Below are 19,005 nucleotides of genomic sequence, written 5' to 3'. Positions count from 1 at the left end.
TGAATTAACTTCTAGTACCGTACGAATTGACACAAGCCTTTTGGACACCCAGAAGTCATCAGATCCTAGTGAGAATCCTTATTCACCGCATTCTTCCCACTTCAGCAGTTTAATTTTCATTTCCTAGGTGCATAACCCGTTACAGGGAATACTCCTACACCACAGGACTTTTCAAGCTCCAACCACTTCTCATAACTACCTACTGTCATGAATCTTGCTTCCCTTCTCCCCAGTCCTATCTTAGATACTTGACTGGTAAGCCTCTAGGTTCTAAGTGAGCCTGAGGTTGGCTGAGGCACTTGCCATTTTCCTCAATTCAGATGCAAGTAAGAGTTTCATGGAGACACACAGCCAAAGCCTTAAAGTAGGTTACCTACCTGCTCTGGCTGAGAAGCCTAATCCATAGCTTGAGGAGCCCCTCTGGGGCCACCAGCCATCATGGTACATCACCATGGAACTGCACACTTCAGGATTTTGGCTGCTGAAGGAAGGGAATCTCATCAAGCAAGAGATTACCAGCCAACTAAAGAGAAAACTACTCAGGGAACAGCTGCAAGCCAAAAGGCTTTCTGGGGTGAATGATGCATGGTACAAGCTCAGCTTGATCCACTTTCCCTTGCTGTGGTACTCCTTTACACACAGTAAGAAACAAATTTTATCTCTTCCTTAGACCTGCAAGGAAAACCCACCTGTGACTACAGTGCATATGGATCATGGTATTCCAAGTCACGTAGTAATGCACCCAATGTGGGAAGCAAGTGTGTCCCCCGCTCCACACAGTTGTTACTGCACAGTGACAATGCTTGAGAGACAGTGCTCCTAACAGAAGGAATGGAAGGGCAATGCAAGTGAAGCCTTTAGGAAACGAAAGCTGCTAGAGAAAAAAGGCAGAGGGGAAAAAACAGAAAAAGATGCCTACAGCTTGTGGGAGAAGAGTGGCAAGAACAGGAAGGTCAAGAGGAAGAACACTGTTCCCCTTGCTTGCTTACTTAATTGCCTTAATCTGCTGGAGTTCTGCTTTTGATCACGATGCACAATGAAATCAAGCACGTGTATCCAATCCACCACAGTCTACTAACATCCACAAGCCATCCCTCCTCTCCCAGCTTCTCTTTAAGAGATTCCTCCCAGTGCAGCAGTGCAGGAATCATGTTTGGAAAACAGTAAATATCAGAGCATCATACAGAGAATAACAAAGCAGTGGCTGTTTGCTTTCATTTATCAAAGCCGCTCTCTCCACATATACAAAGATTGTTTTCTCTGGGGAACAAAGAAGTCACAGCACACTAGGAGGAAACAATAGAGTAAGGAAAAACAACAACAGCTGGCAAAAGCAAAGTGTTTTCTTTCCTGTTGGAAGAGTAAAGCCTCCTGTTTTTGCCTTCTGATTTTTTTTCAGCTTTCCCCCTCAAACAGCAATAAATTGGGACTTGGCATACCCTAAGTCCTGGAAGAGGGAGGAGAAGAAGCAACATATTTCAATGAGAAAAAGCTATCTGGGAGGAGGAAGGGGAAGCTCCTACCCCACCCCAGCATCAATTCACCATGTCACAGTGTGCAAAGGTGAGACTATGCACTGCAGCAACAGCTATAGCCTTGCAGAGGAACTGGCAGCTCTGGCCCAGAAAGCAACCTCTAAAGGCTCTGATGTAACTCAAGTAAGGGCTCTCTGAAGAGCCTCCTGAGTTCCTTCTGGCTAGGAACAAGTTTACAGCACTCTAATGCACTGACAGAAAACACCAGCCTCTTTGCAGTGAGGAGTGTGAAGAAAAGCAGAAGCTGTCAACTTGAAGATACTACACTCCCAGCAAAAGGCTCTTAAAATTTGTCAATCTCTTTACATTTGCTAATCCAGGACTGACCCCACTGTAGGAACCTTAATTCTTTTAAAAAACCCCACAAATTATTTTTGCATGAATACAGGTAGTCACCAGCTAATGCTCACGACAAGGTATTACCCTTCCACAAGGGAGATACCTTCTCTGGAGAATGCTGCTGTAAGAAACCATCAATACACCTTTGTGAAGCAGCAACATTCCGTTTTAGAGATCAGTAATTTGAACGGTATTAGGCAGAGATAGATCTGTATCAGTGATCCTCAAAGATCTGGATTCAATACAGAAAGTTTTTCCCTCGTCAGGCTTGTTAAATTTGTCTGAAACACTAAAGGAGAAAAGCCATTAAGTCAGATTCCCAAGCGCCTTTCACAGGGACCTTTGCTTCCAAACCCATGAATCACTAGCAGCATCTAGTGGCCACAATAAATGAAACAGGTCGACTGTGGAATGAAATACAGGCGAATCAGTTCTAACGAGGTTTATCAGCCTATTTACATGACTACCTCGAATTAGAGCAACACTGGCATTACAGAGATTCTCAGATACTCGTGCTATTACTGTAACCCAAGGAACTCCTCCTGCCTGCATCAATCTGGATTCAGCCCCAAGGACAAAACAAGTAGACTGCCATCAGCACAGCCTCCTACAGTGATCTGAGCACAGTAGCAGGAACCTGCATTTCCACAAGGCTGGAGAGCATCAGGAAAGTACCCAGAAGCAGCATACCTAGTTCACATGGCATGCAGGAGCATAACCTGGGAGACAGGTGCTCACACAGCCTAAGAATCACTTTACACAGGAAGAGAGTACTACGAGCTGCTGCATCAGGTCAGAGGGAGGAACAGAACAAAACTCAGAGCAACTGAAGGTCAGTTCTTCCCACCTCCTCCTGTTCTGACAGCTCCTCAAAGGGCAGAATACATGGTACACCTGGGCCAATTACAAAATATAAAATAGATTAAAATATTAAAAAGATGAAGCAGACAGAAATCCCCATGGATTCCCAGCTACTTTAGCAACTGCTTTTTACTGTCAAGAAAAAGAAACAAAAGCGAACAGAACATACAGATACTTTTATTGCTCACCTTTTATACAACAGCACACCTTCAGCCATTTTCTTTCACAGCTTTTTGACAATGTTTATGTACACAAAAAACCCAGCAAGAAGCATTATGCGGCTTTCAGTAAAGAAAAAAAACCCAAACATTAGAACACCAAACTCAGCCAGGTTTTGTTTTCTGCAGCAATAATAAAAGGGCTTCCTCCAGGCAGGAACTAGTATTCCCAGGCCGTAGTGCATTTCTTTAAAAAGACAACCCCCAAAACAAATTGCCCTAGATTTGCTGAGCCAGTGGTATTAACTTGCAAATAAAATAAACTTCAGTTTGTCATTTTTTCTAGCTGATTTCAAGTAAAAATTAGGTTTGGAGGAGGAGCAACTTGTTTTGGATGGATGCAGGTCAGTTTGAATTGCTACACCTAACTACAGGCCTACACACACTATCAGTTCACAATTTAGCTTAGTTTGAAATGATCTTTGCAGATTTTGGCGGCAGTCAGTCTTCAGAGTTGAGCAGGTGGGAAAACGTTGTTTAGCAGGAGATAAGGCTACTGAACATGGCATCCACAGCAGAGCTCAGATAACACAAATCCCATTTGTCAGAGGAGCTCCCTGTGCGCACGCACGTGCTGTAACGTCATGGAGACTGAAACAAGAGGTCAGCAAGCCAAAAAGCAACACTCTGAACTGGTTTAGAACGTGTAACTCAACAATGGTTATGGGGGGGAGGAATGCAGAAGTTCTACTGTGTATTATAACAGACAAATTTGACAGGTCTTGGTATTTATCCAAATCAAACAGAAGGCAAACACAGCAGGCACATTCAAAACAGAAATGTTTTGAGCAGAGGGAACCAGTCCGACATCAAAAAAGCATGGCTATTAGTTGATGTTTAGGGTGCAGGGTGTAGTGACAATACCTTTCATTCAGACAGGTTGGAGGTGCATGGGGAGGAGAGGTCTACACAAAGTTGTACTTTGCTCAATGCAAAACATCCCACCCGAAGAGATTCTACCTGCTGTGTACAAACCTGTACTAATTCAAAGCAGCATTTAAGTCAGGCCTCTGAAACCAGGTTTTATTATGTGAGCTCTGCTGAAGTGTAAATTTTTAGCAGCCTCAGCTGGTGAAATGTCTTCCTTGTCCAAAGCCAGACTGATTATACTGATAACCTCCATGCTGGAAGTGCTGCTCAAACTGTCCTCCTTGATTAAAGTTCTGTCCACCTCTGCCCCCCCAGCCACCTCCTTGACCTCCACGGCCACCACGACCACCACGGCCACCCCTCCCTCCTCCACGTCCACCCCCTCGGTCACTGTGGGACCCACCATCTTGGTATCTGTTGTCTTGCTGGTAGCTACCACCACCACCCCCCTGGTAGCCACTTACAGAATAAGATGATGACTGGTAGCCACCATAGCCACCTCCCTGGTAGCCACCACCACCACCATGGTAACCACCTGTTTGAAAACCTGCATCTCTGTAGTTGCTCTCCCTGTAGCTGCCATCCTGGTAGCCACCACTTCCGCCATCTGTCCAGCCTCCTTGAAGCTTGTTTCCTCTTCCTCCTCCTCCTCCTCTGCCGCCATGATCATAGCTACCACGTCCTCCTCGTCCCCCTCTATCATGGCTTCCTTGTTCATGACCTCCTCGCCCTCCATATGATGAGTCATAGCCTCCTCTTCCTCCTCGGTCATGACCCCCATGGTCATAACCTCCCCGCCCTCCATAGGAAGAGTCGTAGCCACCTCTTCCTCCTCTGCCACCACCTTGTTGTGAGCCACCCTCTGGTCTTTTCTGCCATGGTGGCATCTCAGGAGGTGGAGGTTCGATTTCATTGGGCCTTCCTCCTCTGTCAGGCACTCTGCCCATTAGCACCTGCAAAGGGAAAGGGAAAACTGCCACAGGAGTTGTGACACCTCACAGAGAAATCACATTTACTGAGACACACCACAGACAGAACCCACTCCAAGGTTTTTTACATCCAGAGGCAAATTTTGTCTGTTTGAATGTGACAGACCTCTGTCTCCAGTTAACAAAAATTAAACAGGGATTATCTAGTACTTGAAGCACTGCTAACAAGGTAAGTCAGGAGACCTGTGCTTTTTGTTCAAACAGCAGGCACACCAGCATGGGCAGCACCAACACAGTCTTTCACTTAACTCTTTATCAGTCCAGAGTGCTAAACTCAAATAAGCACAAGTACAGTGCAACACAGTCTCTCTCCTAACTAGTGCTCTGAATTGCTGTAGAAGACATTGACTTGATAAATAAACGGAAAAAAATTCTATTTTTCAGTAAGGATACACAGAAACTTAACAACAGACAGGTGTGAGACAGCACTGATCAGAGTGGAGCAAGACTCTAGAAGTCTTCAGCTGTCTAAGGATGGTGTGATGTTAAAAATTTAGCAAGACAAAATAGGACAGGACATTTGTACTGCTTTAAAACAATATAACAAAGGAACTTCAACGGAAGTAGGCTACTTTGCTATTTCATGCTACTGCCTTGGAAAACATTTAATATTGATAATGGAGATAAGGTAACAGATTATGCATCAGCAGCAGAGCAATACTGCATTCCTACTAAAACATACATACATTCCGATGATATAATCAACCGGTCTTACCACTTAATTTCTTACACTCCAACAACACTAAAAAGGTGCAGAAATTATCTGGGGTGGATGGGCTGTGGTCAAATCAGCACACCACTATTCTCTCCTAAATCAATTAGAGCTTTACCTGAGGTGCAGTTGGCACCCAGAAGGTAGAAAAGCATGCACCTATCCCCACAGTTTTAAAGCACCAAGTATGCTGCTGTACATAGCTACTGAGCTGCAAATTCAGCACGTTTACTTCTGTGAGCCTATTACTCTTGTGAAATCAATTTTTGAAACAAGGCAAATTGTTTAGTGTAAGTCATGTTTCTACTGTGTTGTTATTGGAACCATACACTTGACTATAATCTATTTGTGTACCCAGGGAAACCTCATTTGTGGGATCCTTGCCTTGTGATCTTAGTACATTCTATTTACATAGACCAGAAATAGAGTTACTATGTAGGTGTTATTTTAGACATGGTGACAGAATTAGGTAGCAGTAGTGTAATGACTACAGTAATTATGGTAAGACAGAGCAGGCCTACTCCCACTGAAAGTAATCCAAGGTACTTCAGCAATTTTTTACTGCCCCAAAGAAGAGACACTGTGAACCTCAATAGCTGAACTTGCACTATCCATAATGCACTAATGCATTATCTGGAATGTATAAACACCAAGTTTCTTATCCTGTATTTCCAAATTCCACTTAGAATCCTGAAAAAAAGTAGGATTTGTTACTACATTCAAGTTACTTAAATATTCCTAAAAGAACAAAAGCCATTAGTCATCAAAGGTACCTTATTAATGGCACATGCAGTCTTCTCTCGGATGGACCCGCTGCTTGTTCTCATAATCTTTGACAGATCTTGCCGAGCTGCCAAGAGGTTTGCAATTGATATAGTGCACTTAGTAGATAAGAGGGCACGCTTTGGCTGGTAGACTTTAGCCAGTTTTTCTGTTTGACTCTGTTGGAGTAAAGAAAAATAAAACCCAGTCAGTTAAAGCAATGGGACACCTCAACAGAAGAATCAAATCAGCAATGAATAACAAGCCACTACTGCAAATAGAACAAAAAGTTAATATAAAATCAGTGAGAAGTACTTTATAACTAAGGATTACTTCAACAAAACTAGCATTTGTCACATTCATTTCTTAAGTAAATAGGAAACACAATTCTGACTGAACTGCCAAGACACCAATGAGCTGACAATTTTAACAATGTATATACATGCAGACTGTATTACTTCCAGGCAGTCAAACACATAATAGAAGTGTGTCATATAGTTATGTGAATTTCTGCTAGTGTCCAGAAGACACTGAAAGCTAAACACATTTTTGTTTAGGCTTCAGGTCTCCTTCTGTGCTTTCACCCTGACCCGCACCCATTCCAGTCAGGCCAGCATCACCCCATCTCCAACACTTCTCAGCAGAAAAAGGTCCTGTTAACTCTTCACTCTTCATTCTAGTCAGCTTCTTCACAAAGACAAGGCACCAAGAGCGACTGGCAGAACTAGAAATGAGATCCTACACTCAACTTTGCCTTGCATGCAATGTCTCTTCCTCTACTAACCATTCTGGCTTTTTTGAACACCTCCAAAATTTTCCAGCTGAGACACATGAGGAATCTGTGCTACCAGACAGGAGTTACCACACAACTTACGTCTCCCTTCAGTTATCAACAGAGTATAGTGTGTGATGCAGTTGGGATAAACCAGATTGCTATCTGAATGCAGATGAAGGCAGTGAGGATAGGCAAACCAGGTTCTCCAACATATCTTAACAGCACAAAAACTTAGGAGCACATTTTAAAATCCTAAAATCTTATTTTCCATCTAAAGGCAGAAAACTGGAATATGACACTGGCTAAAGGTAGGAGAAGCAAATGTATTCACCAGAGTACTAGTGTGCTTTTCCCTGGTAAGTCTGACTGAGCTCTGAACACAATGTTTTGGTGCTATGATACTGTTATAGGTGAAACTTGACATTTTAACTTGAAAAAATCCCTATTAATAGACTGCAAGGGTTTTTTTTCCCCTGGCATTTCCACTACCTGGAGAAATGGCTATTTAGTCATACTACTGTATTCTGATACTTTTCAAATAAAAAATAAAATTACCATCTAGCTAAAAGTTACTGTCAAAACAAACTGGAATACTACAGCAACATTCTCCAATTTTGTACTGTTATGCTTCTAAAAAAAAATTGCATTTTAATAGATATAAATGCATATACACAACTTGTGGGTTTTGTGAAAATATTTTGTGTAGCTAGTCAAGTTCAAAAATATCTGAGAATTCCTAGGAAAAAAACCAAAAACACATGGATAAAGATGGCAAAGCTGTAACACAATTAGAAATCCCTGCTTTTTAAACATAATTCACATTTTTGCTCATTTTTATTTACTATTAAAATATTTAAACAGTCAGCTAGTTCTTCAGTCATCGACTAAAAAGCCTGAAGAATACAAGGTTTAAGAGAGAGTATACCAGTAGAAGTCCTACTCAGATGATGAAACAGAAAATGGGACAGGTCACAGTTTATTATTAAAGTACAGTTGCTTTTTGAAAAAAACATTTATTTAAAAAACCCACTTGATTCTATGTGCCACAGTTTAGCACTAATAACTCAAACACTGTCAGCAGCATTCTTAAACACCATGTTAGCAGATCCAGTTTAGTCCTAGAAACTAAATTACATTTACTTTTTAAATCTTGTCATTTCCTTCTGAGACATAGGAAATAGGGAAACCATGTAATTATTTCTAAAAGCAGATTATGCATCACATACTCAAAGGAGAACAGATCTCATGCCACAGCCACTTGCACGGTTCAAAGACAAAAGAAGCACATAAAGTACTACCCTGTCTATGAGGTAAGAACAAGTAGTGCCTTAGCAGCTTTTCTCATGTGCATCTGGGAAGCTGTGCTTGCAGACACACTTTGAGTTAAGGAAATCTGACTGCTGTGGACAGCACAAAGATACCGGATGGTCAACAGGAAGATGTTTTTCTACCATCACACGAGACACAGCACCTAATGGTTCACATTATGGTACTCTGAACACGGTTGGATCAGTAATCTCTATTTTTTCTAGTGGCTTTGGTGTGTAGTTACACATGGTCTGTCTTCTCATTTTACAAACTGATTTAAAACCCAACAAATCAGTTTTAAGTAAAATATTTTTAATCCTCTTACACTGTCATAAACTTCTTCAGATACTCAAAACAAAACCAGACAACTCCTGTGATTATTTCTGACTCATGAAGGACAAAACAATGATGCAATTTTGCGGAGATACTTATTATAAAGGGTTACCATTAACCACTACTTCACAGCAAGTTATTTGTACCTTAGCTCTATCTGACCAGCCAAAGGATTGCACAGTAACATCCAAACGTTTGACTAACAGTTTTCTTCGGACTTCGTATTCATTGACTATGGCTTGATTAATTGCTTCAATTTTTTCCTGAAACAAAAATTTGCAAGCATTATTTATAGATCATAAATAGAACATTTCTACTTAATAAACTATGTGGATGGAAGAGAGTATGACACACAGAGATACTATGCAGAGCTTAAGATTGCAATTATCTACCTTGTCAAATGGACTCACAGCCAAGCTGTGCCTGCAGATGTTATCTTCCTGAAGCTTCCAAGGCTCATGTTCAGCCTTCTACCATTTCTAACAGCACAAAAACTGCACACACTGCTTTCTCAACATCCACCAGGACAGAGAAGCAAAGGTGACAATATACTACAGGCAACAAGCTGAAGCAAGGGCATATGTAAGTCCTAGGAAACAGGACAGGACATCCTTGCCTTCTTAAAAAGTAGTAAGCTTAAGGACAAAGAGCAAAGATAAAGGACTAAAAGTAAGTACAGTACTGTAAGAGGATCTTGATTAAAGTACAATCTGCATACAGGAAAAACAACAAAGTGCCCTAAAGGAAAAAGTCACCATGAGAAACACACCTGGTAGCAGAAAGTGGTTTAGTTAGAGCAGCAGGAGAGATATGCACCATTAGGGAAATAATTTATGTATCGACAGAGGCCTGGCTGGAGGGGGGGCAGTGGGGCCCACTTTAGTCTCAACAGTACAAACACTGAAGGAAGCAGACTACTGGGAGAAGATGTGCTTCAGCCTTAAGCAAGAGAGACCTGAAGTCTTGCAGCAGCAGCCATAGCTTTGTGCTTGGTGCAGCAGCAGTGATTAACCCAGGCACCATCCTCCTAGAACAGCAGGGAACAAATCCCAGCTGGAGAAGATCCCGGCTCTGCAGCCTGGGTGTACAACATCTCTCCCAGCTCCTACCTGCATACTCACTGCCTCTTGGAGAGGCTGGGAAGGAAGCAGACTACTCCAAATGAGAGAAAGAGGAGGGCATTATGAAAAGACCCATAGTTTAGCTAAAAAAAAAGCCCCAGGAGCAGACATGACACCATCTCAGCTGGGCTAGATCACACAGACAGTGCTGGCAAAGGCCAGGAGAGGAAGGTTTAAGCTACTGCACAAGCATGCTGGTCAGCACCACCACTGTAGATCTTTTATTTCAGAAAAGTTTAACCTGCACCTGGACCCAGAGATTCATGAGTCTAAGATCTTATCAGTTGCTGCACATTTATTGCACCAACATATACATTATACTGCAAGAAATTATCATCTTGTCCTCAGAAAGAAGAATCATTTTGCAACACACAGAATCAAGATCAATACTTTATATACTTGAAAAAGGCAAACGGGCTCTAATACCTGCAACTACTCACCCAGTGAGCTGGTCCCAGTTGCTTCTTCAGTAAAGGTTTTCCAACATGATTAGGTGGAACCTTTGCTAGAGTCTCCTTCAGCTGTTAGGAGACACAAAATTATAAGCTTTGGCTAACAAAATTAGCTTTTCAAGATTGAAGTTAAAGGAGAGGACTGTTGGATAGTCAGAGGTATGACAGAGCAACCTCCAATATCACGTAATTTTCTCTGGAACAGAGAACCATGCACACTTCTTTTGGAAGGCAACTGTTTTTAGATTTCTGGTAGTCTCAGCTATAATTACTTAGAAATTAAGAGAAGGAACTACAGACTAGATCAACAGTTAAAACAAAGATACCATGAGGTGCAGCTCCTCTTGAAGCCAGAGGGATTATTCTACACATCATCTCTTTAATTCAGAAAAAACCCCACATTTGTATCAAAAAGCTTATATTAAGACCATGTGAAATATAACATGACCCAAAGAAGGACCCCTCTTTACAATCAAAAGGAGAAAAATCTTTAATATGAAATTTTAAATCTAACTTGCATTTTAGGAGTTTGGGCACAACTTATTTTAAAAAATCACAACAGCCCAGAGAACACACACATGTAAGGAATACAAATAAATGGAATCACACAAATTGATGAAGTCTTAGGGAAAAGGTGCTAAGTTCTACTTTAGTTACACCACCTTTTAATTGAAACATTTTTAAAACACTAAAAAAATAAAAACATCATCCCATACAAATTTGTTTAGGTGTATTTCTTGAAAAACATTTCTCTTTAACATTCTTCCTGAGGCCTAAGCTCAGCATTTTCTATGTCTCCTGCAGCAAGTGATGGCATTAAAACCTAGAGCAGTCACCCTGGAAGGCAATGATAGCAGTACTCCCTGACCTCATGCCTTGGCATGGAAAAAGCCTTTAAAATCATTTTCAAAATTCTCTTTGCATATGCAGTAAAACACATTAACTCTCCTTCACAATTCAAACACTGGAGTTTCACAAGAGACAAATGTCGCCCAGGTAGCAGAACTATTTTCCATCAAAACAGTAACATCATAAGTATTCCAACTTTTCTTCCTTTGGATCTTACTTTTTTTTCAATTCCACTGAAGAACTGGAACATCGTTATGTTGGCGGGAGGCTTGGACATGCCTAAAGCAATACATATGCCTTTCAGCTCCTGAAAGACTTCACTGCCACCTCCTTCCTGGGCTTTTTTAGGAGGGGCATTCACACACAGCATTCTGGCAGCTTCCAGTTCTGAGATGAGGTATGCTGGGATAAGAAAAATTAGATTTGACCATCAGATCCAGCAGAGTTAAGTTATTTTAGAGCCAGTGAAAACTCAAGTGCTTACAAACAACAGCTGTGCAAATGGACTGTTTTAGACAGAGTGAGGGATAGAAATTTTGTATCCACAGAACACAACAAACAGAGGACAGGTTTAGTACAACCAATTAAAGCCTGGAAAAAATCCCCATGATTCCAGCAGGTATTAATCCCAGAGTTCAACAGAGCACAGCTCTTTTCCTTCATGCTTCACCCAGCAAAGACAGGAAACTAGGAACATGGAAACAAGCAGGATGAGGGACTGGGATGTGCATTAAGGGTAGTCAAGCAAGCACTTCTTGAGGCTCTAGGAAAAAAGCAAGGAAACGAGTAAAGAGAAGTGAAATGTTGGGTGAATCTCCTCTACTTTCCCATGCAAAATGCAGAGTGGAAAAATAATCCCACTTAGAAGTACTATTGAGAATTCATGTTTACAATAACTTCGGAAAGGAAGGCTGTAACTGATGAAATAGAAGCTAGAATGGCTGAAGTTCTCTTCAATATCAGAACTGTAAGAGCCTACCACTACATTGTAAGTCCTTTATCAAACAGAGAAAAATCAAAATCACAATTTCTGAACACAGTATATGCCCAGAATTTCAGCATCAGGTGTCATTTACAGTGATACAAATTTATAATGATACAAAGAGCCTTTGTTGGCAGGTGTCACAACTTTAAGGTTTGACTTTTAAAAAATGCACAGGTTTAGCAATACTCTTCTCATTAGTCATACTGAGTGACCATAGCAATAATGTACATAAACATTTCTAAAAATAAGAAAAATTGATACTGCAGACACACTTGTGAGCAGAGAAGTAGACCCATGGCTGTACAAAAGAAGCTTATTATTCATAAAATTGGGCAGATAAAAAGATTAATAAAACACAGCATTTTAATGATCTCTAGAATTTCTTCTAGATCTCTAAAATGTCTTCTGCTAAAGATACAGAACACCTTATAAATAAAAAAGTTCTTAGAATATGTAAAGCAGTGAAGCATCCTCTCTCAGTTCTTTCAGCAATACTTTATACAGGGTTTTCTTACACTGAACTTCCAATTATTTACACTCTTTTCAGGCCTACTGGAAAAGAAACTACCAGAATAATTTTGTTTCAAAAACTTAGAGATCCCATTTAAGCTACCTTCAACCTCCTCTGATAATGACAAAAATTTTTAAGTCTGTCACTAAGACAAATGTTCTTCAGATAGTGATTCTTTTTTGCAGACCTCTTCTGAACCAGCCTGAAACTCTTGTACTTTTTGTTTTTGCAGATGCCACTACCTAACATTGTATTCTAGTGATGCTGCACACTCAGGGCAATCAATCCTAACTACTTAGGTTTATTTGGTGCATTCCTCTCTCAGCAATACTGCTACATCTTCCAAGTGACATAAACTGTGCTGCATTTCATTGAAGTGTAAAATACCCTGGCATTTCATTACAGAGGTTTATCCTGTTTCTCCCAAAAAAACCTAGTTTTATGGCTCACAACAGGATACCTAATAAGTTCACTTGATGCAGCTTAAGAAAGCTATGCAACTATCGTGGTGCACAAAAAAGGAGTTTGGCACTATTGCAATTTCACATTTGACAGTAAACACAGTAATCCTGCCAGATAGGATACCAAAGTTCAGCTCCTGAACACGGCCTTATATTACCAAAACGTACATCCCAAAGGACCTCTGGGATAAACTGTGTGTCACAGACAAGCCAAATTTATTGAATGGCTTGGCTGAGAGAAAATAAGCTGAACAGGAGATTGGTTGAGCTACAAATTATTTTAAATGCAACAGCTACCACACTTCATCCAACATTTTTGAACATACTACAAAAAATATTCAGATTAAGTCTTCTCATCTACTGTTGAAATACAGGAACCTACTCTGTAATTAACTTTTGTATCTCAGATGAAGGCAGAACTAAATTTCTTTTTGAAAAGTTAAAGAATCAGCAGCAACTGAGGAAGCAAATAAAACATTAACTCACATTTAATTTGAGATCAGATTAAAACTAGTACTGCAATTTCTAACTCTGAGACTTGTATTTCTTTATTTTAATGTGAGTCAATATCCCACACCTTTTACAAATTCAAGTACTATTTCTTCTCCTCTAACATTTCATAGGCAGAAATAAAACCAATTTAGCTGTAGAGATTTGATGGGCAGAAAAGACATCACCATTGCTAACATTAATTTCCTTTCAGTCAGCAGAAGGCAACAGCTATTTGCTAAGGATGATGATCAAAAGAACTGGAAGTTGGGATAAAACATTCTCTCTTTCATAACAATTCCAACTGTTGTCAGTGTAGGAAAATGCAAGTTTTGTGGCACCTTGCAAGTCATCACACTGGGAGGGGGCTCCAAAACTATGATGCATCTGATGTTAGTGGTCATTTTTACAACCATGCTAAGTGGAGTTCAGTAGCTAAATTCTGGCAGAATTCTTCAAATAATCCCCTTTTTGTTGTGCCTTTTCAGAAGTAATAGGACAGGCTTTTTGCTCGTGAATGCAAAAAAGGTTAATACTCATAATATCTTCCGTCATATACTGGCTACACATTGACTGGTAAACCCAGAAGTGTCATACTCTGACACTGTAAATTACAGAAAAAATAATGCATATTTTTAGGTAACTACACTGTGGTACATTGTGCTAGACAAACCAGTATCTCATTAAGTGGAAGAAACAATACTATGAATCTTGCAGAAAACCAGATTTGCTTGCAAGCACCCTTTTAACTTACTAAGCAGCAAGAGACAGTTCTTTTGATTATGAAGGCGTTTTGTCACATCTCCTGATGTTAATGACGCATACGGACAGTTCATTTCAGACAGCAACCCACTCATTTCAAGCTGAAATTCTTCTGCTTCATTTGGACCTTAGAAAGAAAAGAATAATCATTCATTCACTGCTAATATATATGGGGCTATGATTAGAATGAATTAGTTATTTAAAAAAATAAATCTTTTGCTTGAGTTGCTATTTAATACTAAGACCTGTTTTTAATGGAGGCCAAGTACATTTCTTGGGTTCCTCCAAGACACAGCATAACCTATTTGGAACCATGATATGCTTCACTAATGTAAAATTTTGTTTCACTGACAGCTTTTCCAAGCTACAACAGACAGGCACTGGCAACTTCTACAATGAAGGGGGACATTAAAAACATCACAAATTTTACAGGTGTATTTTAAATATCAATTATCTCTTCCCATTACAAATGTCTCAGATAGTTATGACAAAGTCATGAATAATAAACATGGCTTATGAATGCTCTTTTTTTTTTTTCTATTTCTTCTCCCTGTAAGCCCACATTTGTCAACTGATTTTATTTCATATCGATATCCTTTAAAAATAATTAAGTCATGTAAACAAAACCTTTGACTGATATTTCTGCCAAAAATTACTGAAACTAATCAGAATTTTTTAGGTAAAAAGAAACAGTGATGAGAAGTAACTATTTTTTATCTTTTGGAAAGAGACTTCATCCCCAAATGTCTGTTATTCCCAAACTCAAGACATACAAAATGAAGGTAGGACTTGAAGGTACTCCAGCTAACATGTTTCTATCACTGTGTTTAAAGAACTTGAAATTGGTGTTTGAAAACTTCTGGATTGTATTTTTACACAAAGCATAGAATAGGAACCTTATACTACTAGAAGGGGTGAGATACTGTATTGCTACAGAGAAAGAATGTGAAATACACTCAAGGAAGAAAGAATGAACATGTCAAAAACAGAGAGAAAGGAAGCAACAGATGCTGAGGTAAAAGGCAACAACCTTTGGCCACTGAGTAAATACAAAGCTCAGCTCATAAAGACATTATGAGTTAATATATTAGATATTCAGCAATATGGGTTATTATACCAATTTAACAATTTAATCTGTAGAATGTCACGACTAGCTGACCAAAACCAACTTTTTTTTTGAAAGCTAAGGTTTGCTTCCTCCACCAAAATGAAAAACAAACAATCATTTTCAGGCTCCTTCTCAGAGCGTTTCATGAAGAGGGAAAAATTCATAGAAAGCACAGAGTTAAGGTAACCAACACTAAAAAGAAAATATGGTTACCGTAGTCAGAAGAATGTTACCCTGAATAGTAGTACTACTGACATCAAAATTACAAAAGGAAGCATTTAAATAAAATATTCTCACGATCTAATAAAAACCCCACTAGCATTAATGTTTCCCTAAATCCACCTAAGAACGTTAAAAAACAATATGGCTGAAAAATGGAAAGAAAAAGCTAATTTCAGAAGAAAGACAGTTTGATCGCCACTATTATTTCAACCTATACTGGCTGTTCATTAGGCAAGCTTGAGGTGGAAAATACCCAAAATCTGGCAGTGTGCAGACAACGCTCCCTGGTACAACAGATATCGTCAGCCCTAATCTCTGTGGCATGCAAGAACACCCTTTAAGTGCATGTTTGTGCTGGAGTTATGACTACTTACTGTTGGTTGCCTGCACGTTTTCCTCTAGTTTACAGAAGAGCCGTAACTCAGACACCAACCAAGCACAGAGTTTGGTGAATTCAGGGGAGCTGGCTCCATGAGAGACTGCCTGAGCCAGCGCTCCGTCGTCTAACAACGGGCCTTTGTAACTGCAAAGTAAAACAAAATTAATATTCATATTTGCTGTGACTAATGTCCTTTGAAAGATTTATTTTATCCTCTAAACATATTGAGAGCTACAACCACAACACGTCTGCAGTGCTGATCTCCAGGAGCGGTGATTCCGGGACTGAACTGTAGCAAGAAGCACACTGAAAACATCTGAGTAAACTCAGCATTTCTGTGCACATTAATTTACCATCCAAGAGACTGTGTCACAAAATATCACCATCAAAGGTTTCCTCCTCCAGAATCTTACCATGTACAGTGGCAACTTCTCTGCCTCCATCTCTTGAAGATGTTACTGACAACAGATCTATCCAGGGCAACTGCAGTCTCAGAGAATCCTTCCTGAGCTCTACATACTGCTTTACAGTTGAATAATTACTGCTGAACAAGTGCATCTTTTCTGTCATTTCCTATCACATATAAAAGGGTTGCCATACAAAACAAAGCCTTTGATAGAAATATTACAAAAGGGATCTGCATGACAATATCCTCTCCTGAAAACCCAACCTCCCTAAATAAGCACAAGAAAAATCAATGGAATTAGTTCTTTGCATAAGCAAAATAAGCCAAATATCAGACCTAGTGTAAGAAAGCATGAGTTTACAATCAGATCTTAGAAAACAGTTTTCAGGACATCTCTCAGGGGGGAGACTGAAGAGTAGGGAGAAGGCTGCCTTATTAACCAGGTACAAACACAAGTTAGAGTTCACCCGAGTATTTTAGAAAAAAAATGTACAATATTTTGGTATACTGTCCCCAAAAGAGAACATCCAAGAGTGCATATAACCAACTGAAATCTCTTGGAAACTTCCAGGTAAAGTCACCCACTACATCACAACAATCCAATGAGTTCAGGCAAACTCTTGGCAAACATCAGGAATAAAAAAAAAAAAAATCTCAAATTGAAATGTAATTCTCTTCACTCTGCTCCTGTGCTTAGTATCACATACAAAGGATTTGGCCTTTACTGTAGTGGCCTGTTACTTCAGCCAAGTAAAATGAAGAAGCCACACTCAAAAATAACTTTTACCTCACAGAGCAGCTTGATTTGTGACAGAGTTAATCTACTGGCAGCTGGTGGGAAGCTGTAATCTCATGCATTACAACCCTACTCAATGACCACAGTAGGCTGGACACTTCAAGAGGCTAATTAGAGCAAGTTTAAGTCCCATCCCACAGACGTTTCAGACATACACATGTTGGTCTGGGAACATCTGGGACTCAGAATAGAAGCATCCAGTTATAGATTAAAGTAGAAAGGAAGCAGTGGCAAGCCTTTTGCTTTGGGAGGATCAAGATTTAAGGCCCTGGTCACATTTTCTAGAGGCACCTTTTCTAGATTTTTTCTTTAACAGAGGTAACATCTTGAATGTGTTATTTCTGATAACTATGACTTCACCTACACATCGATCTGGCCAATAATCCAACTTGCAGATTCCTTGCAAGCAGCTTTTTCCTTCTGTTTCTGCCAATGGTACATGTTCTAGAGCTACACATTCTTTTGGTAACACTGTACTATCCCGTCTGTTTGCTTTCTCAACAGTTCAGCAAACTGATTTACAAGACAAGAGGCCACCATCTGAACACCTTAAGCACAATTACAAAAAGAAACAGCTCTTTAACATGCAATGCTATTAAAAAAAAAAACAAAAAACCAACAAGCAATATATTAGAAATGGCTTCAGTATATCTGGTGAGAAAAAGTAAGTTGAACCATGAAGACCGTGAAGCTTTTGCCAAAACCTCAAACACCCCAGTCTTTTCAGACACCAAGAAACAGAAGTCCTTTAGACACATGCAGAAGTTTTCCCAGTTGTTACCAATACTGCTGAGGTCTCATGTCTTTCATCCTCCAAATTTTCTTTTCAACCACTGTTGTCAATTTTGCTTCATGTGACTTATTTGTTCATCTACTTTCACTGTTTGCTTCATTTCTTTATGTCAAAAATCAACAACACTTTCTGTCTCTAATTGCACAAATCAGGAGCACAAATCCACTAGTACCCTTTTAAACATATGACAGAAAAAAGAAGCCAATCACAGTATTTTCATTGTGGCAGAGTGGCCTTTTCACATTTCAGTCGGAGAAATACCTGCCAAAACAGAAGCCTATTTGTCAAGCTTTGCAACTATCATCACTAACTTAGCCTGGAAATATAATCTTTGTTGGAGCATAATGACTCTAGCCATAAAGTGATTTATGGGAATGGGGCCAATGTGAGTAAATACAGCTGTTTGCATAGAACCAGCAGAAATTATAGCTGCCTGTCCTCCGAACTCTCAATAGTTTACAGCTATGGGAGCTTACAGCAGGACGTGTTCTCCATGCTCTCCCTTTCATAATTATGGAACCTTTACCTGTTACTCTGACAAAGTAACAGGTCTAAACAGCGAAAGTTTCCTGTGCTTTTCCTATTACACTTTAAAAAATGTAAAGAGAACAAACACTCACTAATTTGCGATTCTTTTTACTATTTTTCCCCCCACTAAATATGAAGCCTGAAGGTTTTCTTCTTGTCTGACTTATCTTTAAAGGTCTCTTTATCCCTTCCCATCCTCAGCTAGGACCGCTAGGCAGAACAGAGCAGCAACCGACGAGATGGCACCCAAGAATCAAAGAGATCAGAGAAGTGCAACGCTCGCCAAGGCCGTGCAGCTAAAAACCTGCCCGTCTGGCTTGGGGCATCATCACCAGCCCCGCTCTGGGGGCAGCTCTGACAAAAAGGGACCATTCCAAGCGCTGCCGTGCGCTGTGGTCCTCAGGAGCGACAGCGGCTCCGCCCGTGCGGGGCGGGCAGAGG

At 40.1% G+C, this 19,005-nt stretch overlaps 1 protein-coding gene across 1 annotated transcript; it reads right to left on the bottom strand.

Annotated features, from left to right (window-relative positions):
• Nucleotides 1-2,892: 2,892 nt before the first annotated feature.
• Nucleotides 2,893-16,229, bottom strand: FAM98A (family with sequence similarity 98 member A). The gene is made up of 7 exons (XM_008643340.2): nucleotides 16,037-16,229; nucleotides 14,325-14,459; nucleotides 11,342-11,526; nucleotides 10,264-10,344; nucleotides 8,849-8,965; nucleotides 6,298-6,465; nucleotides 2,893-4,776 (listed from the first exon to the last, which is right to left on the bottom strand). The coding sequence occupies exons 1-7, from the start codon at nucleotides 16,212-16,214 to the stop codon at nucleotides 4,018-4,020; spliced, it is 1,623 nt and encodes a 540-aa protein (XP_008641562.1). The 5' UTR covers nucleotides 16,215-16,229; the 3' UTR covers nucleotides 2,893-4,017.
• Nucleotides 16,230-19,005: the final 2,776 nt, after the last annotated feature.

The sequence above is a fragment of the Corvus brachyrhynchos genome, unplaced genomic scaffold (assembly GCF_000691975.1).
Source record: "Corvus brachyrhynchos isolate BGI_N302 unplaced genomic scaffold, ASM69197v1 scaffold70, whole genome shotgun sequence".
Taxonomy (NCBI): domain Eukaryota; kingdom Metazoa; phylum Chordata; class Aves; order Passeriformes; family Corvidae; genus Corvus; species Corvus brachyrhynchos.
This window is presented reverse-complemented; position numbering and strand designations above follow the sequence as displayed.

What these genes read in the sequence shown, in the direction of transcription:
- FAM98A (XM_008643340.2), bottom strand. Translation starts at nt 16,214, where the DNA reads ATGAATATTAATTTTGTTTTACTTTGCAGTTACAAAGGCCCGTTGTTA. An exon ending in AACTGGGACCAGCTCACTGG is followed by an intron (nt 8,966 to 10,263) that starts GTGAGTAGTTGC and finishes TTTTTGTTTCAG; the next exon opens with GAAAAAATTGAAGCAATTAA. An exon ending in GCTGGTCAGATAGAGCTAAG is followed by an intron (nt 6,466 to 8,848) that starts GTACAAATAACT and finishes TTACTCCAACAG; the next exon opens with AGTCAAACAGAAAAACTGGC.